Raw genomic sequence first — 12,092 nt, 5'->3', positions numbered from 1 at the left:
ATCACTCATTATCAGAGAAATGCAAATCAAAACCACTATGAGGTACCATTTCACACCAGTCAGAATGGCTGCGATCCAAAAGTCTACAAGCAATAAATGCTGGAGAGGGTGTGAAGAAAAGGGAACCCTCTTACACTGTTGGTGGGAATGCAAACTAGTACAGCCACTATGGAGAACAGTGTGGAGATTCCTTAAAAAACTGAAAATAGAACTGCCTTATGATCCAGCAATCCCACTGCTGGGCATACACACTGAGGAAACCAGAATTGAAAGAGACACGTGTACCCCAATGTTCATTGCAGCACTGTTTATAATAGCCAGGACATGGAAGCAACCTAGATGTCCATCAGCAGATGAATGGATAAGAAAGCTGTGGTACATATACACAATGGAATATTACTCAGCCATTAAAAAGAATACATTTGAATCAGTTCTAATGAGGTGGATGAAACCAGAGCCTATTATACAGAGTGAAGTAAGCCAGAAAGAAAAACACCAATACAGTATACTAATGCATATATATGGAATTTAGAAAGAGGTAACAATAACCGTGTATACGAGACAGCAAAAGAGACACTGATGTATACAACAGTCTTATGGACTCTGTGGGAGAAGGAGAGGGTGGGATGATTTGGAAGAATGGCATTGAAACATGTATAATATCATATATGAAACGAGTCACCAGTCCAGGTTCGATGTATGATACTGGATGCTTGGGGCTGGTGCACTGGGATGACCCAGAGGGATGGTATGGGGAGGGAGGAAGGAGGAGGGTTCAGGATGGGTAACACATGCATACCTGTGGTGAATTCATTTTGATATATGGCAAAACCAATATAATATTGTAAATTAAAAAAAAAAAAAGATGATCCTAAAGTAGTAGTTGATAATATAATGTCAAGAGAAAGTATAGTCAAAACATCAAAAGTTCCCACAATTTTCAGTTTAAAGTGAAAACAGGTAGCAAAGAATCATTCTGAAAAACACAATGTCCAACATAATTTCGGCAAATCTATAGGTTATATGTATTGACAAGAGACAAAATGAAGAGGAAAGTACTAAAAAAAAGTTGGTAACACTCTACAAGGAATGAAGGACACTGAATGGATGAAGATGGATAAATAATTTTTAAAAGAGAAATATGATAAACATATGGTTCATAAGAAACATAAAACAGGGCAATATGCTCTCAGATATTTTAGATCTTTAATATACAAAAGATGGACAAGCCATCTAGTCATAAAATCTTAATTCAAGCCATGTTTGTAACTATCTAAGGAATTGCAAAACTCTTTCAAAAACAGGAAGCTTCCCTGTTAGCTCAGGTGGCAAAGGATCTGTCTGCAATGCAGGAAACCCCAGTTCAATTCCTGGGTCAGGAAGTAACCCTGGAAAAGAGATAGGCTACCCAATCCAGTATTCTTGGGCTTCCCTGGTGGCTCAGATGGTAAAGAATCCACCTGCAATATGGGAGACCTGGATTCAATCCCTGAATTGGGAAGATCCCCTGAAGGAGGGTGTGGCAATCCACTCCAGTATTCTTGATTGGAAAATCCCCATGGACAGAGGAGCCTGGTGGGCTATAGTCCACAAAGAATCAAACATGACTGGGAAGCACATCATCTGCATGGCTGAAACACTGGGGGTTGGTGTAGACAGTACAGAAAAGGAAAAAACAGGGTGGGAAAGAAACACCCTTCCTTAGCTCCACTGCCCCTTAAACTATTGCTCTCTCTTTCTTCTTTCTTTCATAAGCAAACATCTGGAATATGTTCTCTTCCTTCATCATATCATTTTTTCCCCATTGTGCAATATTGAATATACTCTAAACTGGCTTCTTTCATCACCATTGCACCAAAATCTCCATGGCTGATGTCCTCAGGAGCATCCTTAAAGTTCACCACAAAGGACGGCATTCAGTCTTCATCCTTCTCAATCTCTCAGAACATTCTACTTTATTGAAATACTCTCTTTTCCTTGGTTTCTGTGACACCACCTCTTCTTCTCTCCCTCATTTTCAGCCATGAAAATTTTCTGTCTCCATCACCAAATCTTCTTTATAAAATGCTCAAATACTAGGGTTTTTCAAAATTCTCTAGGTAATTTCTACCATTTATATGCCCCAAAATCCCAAATGCTATGTATAATTTAACCTTCTCTGAACTTCACACTGAAGCATAATTCAACTGGTACTCTCCTGTCCCTCAGGCACACTAACCTGACATGAAGATTTTTCTACCAAACACTTACCTATTTTTAGGCCAGAAAATTGAGTAGCAACCTTGAAACCTCTCTACTTATTATCTACTATCACCAATTAATTAACAGGACTGGCTTTATCTCACAAACACTCAAATACACCCACATCTCCATCTCTGTTTTTACTGCAAGCCACTGCTGTCTTCCGTCCACTGGTTGCCCACATCCAGTCTTACCCTCATTCAGCCTGAAGCAGAAGTAATTATCTAAAACACCACTGTGACCAGGGCATTCCTCTGCTTAAAACTTTTCCTCGACTCTCCCTTGTTCTTAGCACAAAACCTGTAGTCTACTGTGGCCTTCAAGGGTCTGCTTCCCATCATTAACCTCATCAGGCCTCTTCCTGTTCTCTGCCTTCCTTCATTTATTACAAAGAAAAACTTTTTATCTTAAGGCCTTTAGCCATTGTGATTCCCCCTCTTTCCCACTTACTTATGTCCATAACTGATTTTTACTTAATCTTCACACATCAGAGAAAAACTTTTATTCAAACATGACCACCCACCCAGATCAGAAACCCTGTTAACCTATTTTTCTTTCAGGCCACTTGCCACATATATAATTAAATGCTGTTTGGTGCAATGATCTTCCTTGCCAGAGAGAATATCAATTAAGTGCTCCTTATTTACTGCTTCACCTCTAGACTAGACTGGGACAAAATAAGTATTCAATAAATATTTGTCAAATGAATAAATGAATAAATTTTAACAGTGATTTTTAACCCTGATCAAGAAAAATATAGTAAGAATAAATAATCTCAATTAGTTGTATTATTAAAACAGTACCACAGGTCAGTCACTCAGATTAAGCAAATAAAATTTATTTTAAAAACTTACCACGTTTATTTGTGTACATAATGGCAAGTCTAATTTCTTAGAGAACAAGGATTCTATAAGACCAGCTGATAGACAACATGCATAGTTGCATAAAAAATTTTAAAAGCTACTTCTAGTGAGTTAAAATATCCTTAATGGGATACCCTTGGCCCCACAGGCAGCCATAATGGGAGGAAGCCCACAGCCAGCAGGAGGAACCAGTCCGAAGACCCCCAGCTCCTGTATTCCAGCCATACCAGAACTCACCCTTGTCCAACAGTGGCAAGCAGCCTTGGCATAGGGCAGGAACTGGCAAGCAGCCTTGGCACAGGGCAGGAACTAGCAGCGACTGGGCAGGGTGCTAGCTTTGCCTAAGAGTGTACCAACAGTTGTTGCTTTGTCACAACAAAATGCCCGAGGCAATCCACACAGCAGGGCACACTCCTAGAACACAACTGACCTACCTAATACTTAGAAATAAACACAGAATTAGGCAAAATGAGGAAACAGATGAACATATTCCAAAGGAACAAGACAAAACCCCAGAAGAACTCTATGAAGTGGAGATAACTGTCTACCCAGAAAGAGTTCAAGGTAATGATTATAAAGATGATCAATGAACTCAGGAGAAGAATGGATGAACACAGTTAAAAGGTTAGCAAAGAGCCAGGGAATATGAAGAAGAACTAAACAAAGCTGAAGAGTACAATAACTGAAATTAAAAATACATTAGAATCTAGGGATATGCAGTATATTAGATGATGCAGAGGAATAGATCAGTGAACTGGAAGACAGAGTAGAGGAAATTACACAAACTGAAGAGAAATAATTTTTTTAAAAACTGAGGAGAGTTTAAGAGAATTCTAGGACAACATCAAGTGTACTAACATTTGCATTTTAGGGGTTGTGGAGTCCCAAACAAGATAAACTCAAAGAGGTCCACAAAAAGACACTTTATAAATACAATGGCAAAAGTTACAGATAAAAGAGAAACTTAACAGCAATAAGGTACTAGTTACAAATAAAGGAACTTCCATAAGAGCACGTGCTGACTTTCCAGCAGAAATTTTGCAGGCCACAAGGGAATGGCACAATATATTCAAAGTGATGAAGAGAAGGTACCTACAACCAAGAACACTCTATTTAGCAAGGCTATCAAGCAAAAGCTAAAATGCTTCAACACCACTAAATTGGTTTTACAAGAAATGTTAGAGACTACGCTAAGCAGAAAAGATTACACAACTAGAAATACATTAATTATTTTTAAAAAGTTTCTTTAGTAAAGGCAAATATACAATAAAGGCAGTATATCACCACTGATAAATTTAATATAAAGGTTAAAAGACAAAAATGTAAAATGATTTATAGCCACTAAAGTATTTAAGGGATAGACAAAATGAAAAGATGAAAAATGTAATGTCAAAAAACATTAAACAGGGTGCAAAGAGTAAAAATGAAGGGTTCTTAAAATGTGTTCATGCTTAAGATCAACTTAAAATAATATATATACATACATATACACTGTTATATTTAAATCTCATGAAAACCATAAATCAAAAGTCTATAGTAGATAGACACATTCAAAAAGAAAGAATCCAAAGATAACACTAAAGATAGTCATCAAATCACAAGGAAAGAGGGCAAAAGTAGAAGAACAAAAAAGACCAACAAAAATAGCTGGAAAACAATTTTTTAAATGTCAATAAGTATATACTTATTACAAATAACATTAAATGCAAATGGCCTAAGTGCTCCAATCAAAAGTCATAGAGTGGCTGAATGTATTAAAAAGTAAGACTCATATATATGAATTCCTATAATACTCACTTCAGATTTAAAAGTCACACACAGACTGAAAGTGAAGGGATAGAAAAGTATTCCATGCAAACAAAAACACAAAGCTGGGGTAGCAGTATTTGATAAGGCAAAATAGACTTTAAAACAAAGACTATAACAATAAACAAGAGGAAATCACTTAATGTACACATAGTAGGCCACTAAACAAATCTCAGATTAAATTTAAGAAGACTAAAAGCATATCAAGCAACTTTTCCAACCAAAGGGTCTGAGATTAGAAATCAACAAGAAAAAAACTGGAAAATATACAAGCTCATGAAGGCGGGGAAAAAAAAAATGAAAACAAGGGAAAAAAAAATGCCTAGAGACAAATAAAAGTAGAAATACAACAGTTCAAAATCTATGGACCCAGCAAAAGCAGCTCTAAGAGAGAAGTTTATAGCAATACAAGCTTACCCCAGGAAATAAGAAAAATCTCAAATAAACATCCTAACCTTATACCTAAAGGACCTAGAGAAAGAAGAAACAAAGCACAAAACAGACACTAGATCAATGGAACAAAACAGAAAGCCCAGAAATAAAACCATACTTATATGGTCGATTTATCTATGAATAAGGAGGCAAGAATATAGAAAAAGGAAAGATAGCCTCTTCAACACATGTTGCTGGGAAAACTGGACAGCTACATGCTGAAGAATCAAACCAGACAATAGTAAATCCCCTACATATGAACCTTCAAGTTGCAATCTTCCGAAGATGCAAATGTGCGTTCACACGTCCAATCATGTCGTTAGTTCATGTGTTTGGTGTACATTGTCACATGCATGCATCCTCTACAGCTGGTTGTGCTTTTGTGTACTTTACTAGCAGTACTGCATAGAATACAGTAGTACAATATTTTTATTTCAATCCAAGTATGTCCAGAAGCAAGCATAAAACAGCAGTGATGTAGCTGGTATTGCTAAGAAGCACCCAGTGATAACAATGGAAACAGAAGTGAAAATAATTGAGAGAGTGGTGTGACAAGAGGAAGAAGAAGCAACTGAAGAAACAAAGAGACGCATAATGCAGGAAATGGCAAGGAGATTTTCTTTATTCGAGGAGACACTGTTAGTTTTTGAGGCACAGGGCCGGATGTAGAAAAGTACATGAAGGCTGGAGCAACCATTCATGATGTAATCCAATGGTACTTATGACCAGAAAAAAAGAGCTACTACGTAGACATCACTGGATCATTTATTCAAGAGGACAGATAGAACTGAATCCAGCAAGGAACCAGAACCTGTGCCAACAACGTCAGGCATGAGTGAAATTGCAGCTTGCCCTCTATTTTGTATTGCCGATGATCCTTCAGCTCTACCATCTCTTACCTCCTCTCCCTCTTCCAGTCAGTAACTCTTCTTCCCTGTTCATTCGATGTCAGCCCCTCCATGCCAGCTGTTGTACCCTACTCTGTACTTTTCAAGGTACTGCACTGTAAGATTAAAAGTGTTTTCCTTATTTTTTGTGTTTGTTTTTTATGTATTATTTGTGTGAGAAGTATAAACCTATTACAGTACAATACTATACAGCCAATTGTGTTAGTTGGGTACCTAGGCTAACTATGTTGGAATTATGAACAAATTCAACTTATAAACGTGTTCTTGAAATGAAACTTGTCCATACGTAGGGAACTTATTGTACTTTCTCACACCATATAACAAGTAAACTCAAAATGGGTTGAAGGTTTAAATGAAATACCTGAAACTATAAAACTCCCAGAAGAAAATATAGACAGTACACTCTGCGATATTAGTCGTCAAAATTTTTTGGACCTATCTCCTTATGTAAGAGAAAGAAAAGCAAAAACAGAAATGAGAATGGGAAATAAAAAAAAATAGAAATGGGAGTGAATCAAGCTAAAAAGATTTTGCAGAGCAAAGGAAACCATCAACAAAACAAAGAGCCTACTTAATGGGAAAAGATAATTGCAAATAACATGTCTAATGAGGGGCTAATATCCAAAACATACAAAAACTCATAACATCAAGAAACTTAATAACCTTATTAAAAATGAGCAAAAGATTAGAATAGATGTTTTTCTAAAGAAGACATACAGATGACCAAGACACACATGAAAAGATGTTCAACGTCACTAGTCATCAGAGAAATGCAAGTCAAAGCAGATATCAAGTCAAATGAGGTATCACGTTTTCCCCGTTAAAATGGCTATCATTAAGAAGACAAAATATAGTGTTGGTGAGGGTGTGGATAAAAGGGAATAGTGTGCGCACTATTGGTGGAAATCAAAATTGGTACAGTTAATATGGATGAGAGTATGGAGATTCCTCAAAAAATTACAAACAGAACTACCATAAAAGCCAGTGATTCCACTTTTGGGTATTTCTTCAAAGAAAACAAAAATACTAATTATAAAAGATATATGTACTCCTATGCTCATTGTAGCATTATTCAAAATAGCTGAGATACAGAAGCATTCTAAGTGCCATCAATAGATGAAAGGATATAGAAAATGTGGTGTGTGTGTATATATATATATATATATAAAATACTGTGATATGTGTATATATACACAATGGAGTATCACTCTGCCATAAAAAAGAATGGGATTTTCCATTTCTGAGAACAAGAATGGGCCAAAAGGGTATTATGCTAATTGAAATAAATCAGACAAAGAAACAGAAATACTATATGATTTAACTTATATAGCAAATCTAAAAAATGAAAACAAATGAACAAATATAGCCAAACAGAAACAGACTCACATATACAGAGAATGAGTAGGTGTCAGAAGGGAAGCATGTTGGTGGATGAGTGAAATAGATGAGGGATATTTAGAGGTACAAGCCTCCAGTTATAAAATAAATAAGCCTTGGGATATAATGTACAGCCTAGGTAACATAGTCAATAATATTATAATAACTTTGTATTGTGACAGATGGGAACTAGATTTATGATGGTGATCATTTTATCATGTATCAAAACATCAAATTACTATATTGTACATCTGAAACTAACAGAAAATGTAAGTAAATTATATTTCAATAAAAAAAATTCTTAGCAACAACAAAGTGCAAAGAAAATCAAATTTGATCAGAATACTAAGGAACCTGTTAACATGAATAACAAAAGCTATACTAGAAATATTCATGTATAAAAAATTCAAGATCCCTATAATAAACTAACAAGTTTTTCCATCATTTTTTTAACTTGTGAAGATTAGTTTTCATTTTAATTTTCATTCTTTAAGTGAAAAATGAATAACATGAGGAAGTTTACAAACCATTTTTCAGTATGATCCATTCAGATGGAAAAGAGCTGCTGTTTTGTGCTACAGATAAACATGTAGATAAATACAGATATCTAGTGTTTACAATTAAATTTTTAATAGCTTGTAATGATAAATAATTTAATAAAAATTTCTGGCTTCTTCCCTTGAGTTCTTTCCTGTCTCAGTAAATGGCAACATCATCTATTTGTTGCTCAAAATCCTTGGCTCCCAATCATCACTCTTCTCCTCCATAGCAAACTATCTGCCAAGTATTGTTGGCTCTACTTCTAAAACATATATGAATATACTCCTTTTTATCTCTCTTGTGCTAAGTCGCTCAATCATGTCTGACTCTTTGTGGTCCCATGGACTGTAGCCCACCAGGCTCCTCTGTCCATGAGGATTCTCCAGGAAAGAATATGGAGTGGGTTGCCATGCCCTCCTCCAGATGATCTTCCCATCCCAGGGATTGAACCCAGGTCTCCCACATTGCAGGCGGATTCTTTACCAACTGAGCCACTAGGGAAGCCTAAAAATTTTTTGTCTACACCTCACAGCATGTGATACATTAGTTCCTCAACTAGGGATTAAACTTGTGCCTCCTGCAGTAGAAGCGTGGAATCTTAACCACTGTGCTTAATTTAGGCAACTTAGCTTAGACTTCTACAGAGCCTTCCAACTGGTCTTCTTGTTTACATCTCTGTTCTTTTAACTACATCTAACCCCACAGTTCTGAAACTCCAGTACTTTGGCCACCTCATGCAAAGAATTGACTCACTGGAAAAGATGCTAGGAGGGATTGGGGGCAGGAGGAGAAGGGGACAACAGAGGATGAGATGTCTGGATGGCATCACTGACTCGATGGACGTGAGTCTGAGTGAACTCCAGGAGTTGATGACGGACAGGGAGGCCTGGCGTGCTGCGATTCATGGGGTTGCAAAGAGTCGAAAACGACTGAGCAGTCGCTGAACTCAACCCCACAGTTCATCTAATACATTGCAGTCAGAGCTATCTTTTTTGATACAAGTCTGTGCATATCACTTCTCTCCTAGATGAATCTAAAGTACTTACAAGCATCCCTACATTACCTGGCCCCTACTTAATTCTCCAATTGCATCTTAATTGACTCATCTGTTTCATCACATTATCCTGCTTTCTGTTTCTAGAACATCTAAGCTATTACCACTTATGGTCTGTCTACTTACTGTTCCTTCTAGTTGGAATACCCTGTTTCAGCTCTTTCTGTGTTATTTCCTTATCATCAAATCTCAAGTCAACTGACAATCCCCTGCCAATCCAGACCCAGAGACTTTCCTTGACCATCTCATCTAAATTAATCCGCAATCAATTTCTATCACATCATCCTGTTTAACCTTCTTCCTATTGCTTATTACTATCTTAAATTGCCTTCTCTACTTCTAAGTTATTCTTATAACTTATTCTCTGTCTTCTCCCTCAAATATAAGCTCCTGAGCACAGAAAACTTAGCAGTCTTATTCATCATTTACCTTATCAGTCTTATTCACTGTTTTCTAGGCACCCAGAGACTAGAAAACTGCTTGGTACACAGTAGGTGCTCACTAAATATTTATTAGAAGAGTAAATACACTTAACGACAACAAAATAGCAGCTCAAAACATAAATTAAGATTAAGGAAAAAGAGGTACCATATAAGTTTATATCATGTGATTTCATATTATACATATTAACAATGTCAGTGGAATGCATTACATATCAGAGATCTCAAGTATTCATGAAAAACATTACTAAGTATGTTTAAATTCATTTTTAATATAAAAACTTTCAAAATCAGGAATTTTACATGAATCTGCATATGAATGAGGAAGGGAAACTACATATGTCTTTGTGCTTTGGCAAAAATGGAATGGTCTCTCTAGGTCTGAATGAGAAGCATTTAAAAGAATACGCTAGCGGGAATGGTCAATTTAAAAAGTGAATACCAATTTTTAAGGCAGAGAAAATCTATTGAAAACTAAGAGAAACAACAGAAATTGAACTCATTGGAAAAGACCCTGATGCTGGTAAAGATTGATGGCAGGAGAAGGCAATGACAAAGGATGAGACAGTTGGATGACATCACCAACTCAATGGATGTGAGTTTAAGCAAACTCAAGGAGACAGTTAAGGACAAGGAAGCCTAGCAAGCTGCAGTCACAAAAAGTCAGACACAACTTACTGACTGAACAAGGGCCAATAAATCATTATATAACTAAATATGATCTCTAGGGACTGATGGCACTGATTCTAAACATTTGGAAAGGGTAAGACCAGAAGCTTCCAAGTGTCCAAATACCACCACACCACTGTTCTTACCTGCAAGACCCACTAGCTAGTCACACAATTAATGAAATGATTCAAATATGTGCCTTGGGGAAGTTACATATTACTCAGTTCAGTTGCTCAGTTGTGTCCAACTCTTTGTGACCCCATGAATGGCAGCATGCTAGGCCTCCCTGTCCATCACCGACTCCTGGAGTCCATCCAAACCCATGTCCATTGAGTCAGTGATGCCATCCAACCATCTCATCCTCTGTCATCCCCTTCTCCTCCTGCCCTCAATCTTTCCCAGCATCAGGGTCTTTTCCAAGGAGTCAGCTCTTCACATCAGGTGGCCAAAGTATTGGAGTTTCAGCTTCAACATCAGTTCTTCCAATGAACACCCAAGACTGATCTCCTTCTACACCTCTTGTAATTCTAGGGTCTTCACAAACAATCAAAGCTGCAGCATTTGTGGATGCCCAGGCCTTCTCACTGTATCTGGACTCTTTCAATGAGGCAACAAACTACCTGAGATATTCATTAGGATTTCAAATAACTAGGAAACTGCTTACTCCATTGGAGCTATTTACTAAATACCACAGAGCATGAATACAACCACTGAGATTACTGACAGCAGCAAAACAAAAATGGTGTGGGCACTTCATCTTCCCGTTAATTGACTGTCTTTGTTATACAATATTGCCTGCAAAAATCTGACTACAATCCTAACCGCAAGCTACAGTAATCATGTCAATATGTGAACTATCTGAATATCTAATTATAAAAAAAGAAGGCAATTTCACAGTGGAAGTATTGTCCTAATTCAAGAAACCTAGCCATATTAACTTATTAGACTGACATAGCAGAAAGATGAAAAACTTTAATTTGAAAGATAATTATTTTTAGCTGATTAATATGCTTCAAATTAAATTCACTGCTTTTAATGGGCCTATCAATTTGACAACCTGGGAAATTAATAAATTTTGCATGCAGTAATTCTAGGAAATTTATACAGCCAAGCTACACTTCATTACAAGGCTTACCTTCACAGTAGGCATTGTCTTCTCGAAGAGCCCTAAAACCGTCTCGACAGCTACAAACAGCTCTGTCATTCAGATTTCTGCAGACAGAATTCTCCATGCAGTTATGCCTTTCAGAGCAAAAGTCATAACCTACAGGAAAAAAGAAATTATTATGGTAAATGAACTCATAACAAAGCAAAAGCATTTGTCTCTTAATATCTTTCTTTTATTTAGAAGCTATATTTTCTTACACAATTATGTTGATATCTTCATCCAGTGTTTATAGAACCACATGTTAATTGTAATAAAAAGTTTTTTTAGTGTATTTAACTCCATTAAGAGTTAACTGAAGGAGGTCACCATTAACCCCATCAGAACTTACACAGGACTGGGGAAAAGGACGGTTGGAGGGCACAAACAGAACCTTGTGCACCCCAGGACCCAGGAGAAAGGAGCAGTGACCCCACAGGAGACTGACCCAGACTTACTTGTGAGTGTCCAGGAGTCTCAGGCAGAGGCATGGGTCAGCAGTGGCCTGCTGCAGGGTTGGGGGCACTAAGTGCAGCAGTGCCTGCATGGGACCTTTTGAAGGAGGTCGCCATTATCTGCTTTACCTCCACGATAATTTGGTCTGAGGTCATACAACAG

The 12,092-nt window shown here is 37.1% G+C and overlaps 1 protein-coding gene across 5 annotated transcripts in view; it reads right to left on the bottom strand.

Annotated features, from left to right (window-relative positions):
- Positions 1-12,092, bottom strand: part of NELL2 (neural EGFL like 2) — a 507,676-nt gene that overhangs the window by 196,956 nt on the left and 298,628 nt on the right. For 4 of the 5 annotated variants that reach the window (XM_086399811.1, XM_086399808.1, XM_086399809.1 and 1 more), the window contains one exon: positions 11,466-11,594. In XM_086399811.1, the coding sequence (XP_086255937.1) occupies positions 11,466-11,594 (129 nt within the window). Of the gene's footprint in view, positions 1-11,465; positions 11,595-11,932; positions 12,028-12,092 lie in introns of those variants that run through there. The other variant, XM_086399812.1, reaches the window with a different exon arrangement.

This window comes from Bos grunniens, chromosome 5 (assembly GCF_055505025.1).
Source record: "Bos grunniens cultivar Pamir isolate PY7600 chromosome 5, Bosgru_T2T1.0, whole genome shotgun sequence".
In the NCBI taxonomy this organism is placed as follows: domain Eukaryota; kingdom Metazoa; phylum Chordata; class Mammalia; order Artiodactyla; family Bovidae; genus Bos; species Bos grunniens.
Note: the sequence above shows the minus strand (reverse complement) of the source record. Positions and strands in the feature narration are given on the sequence as shown.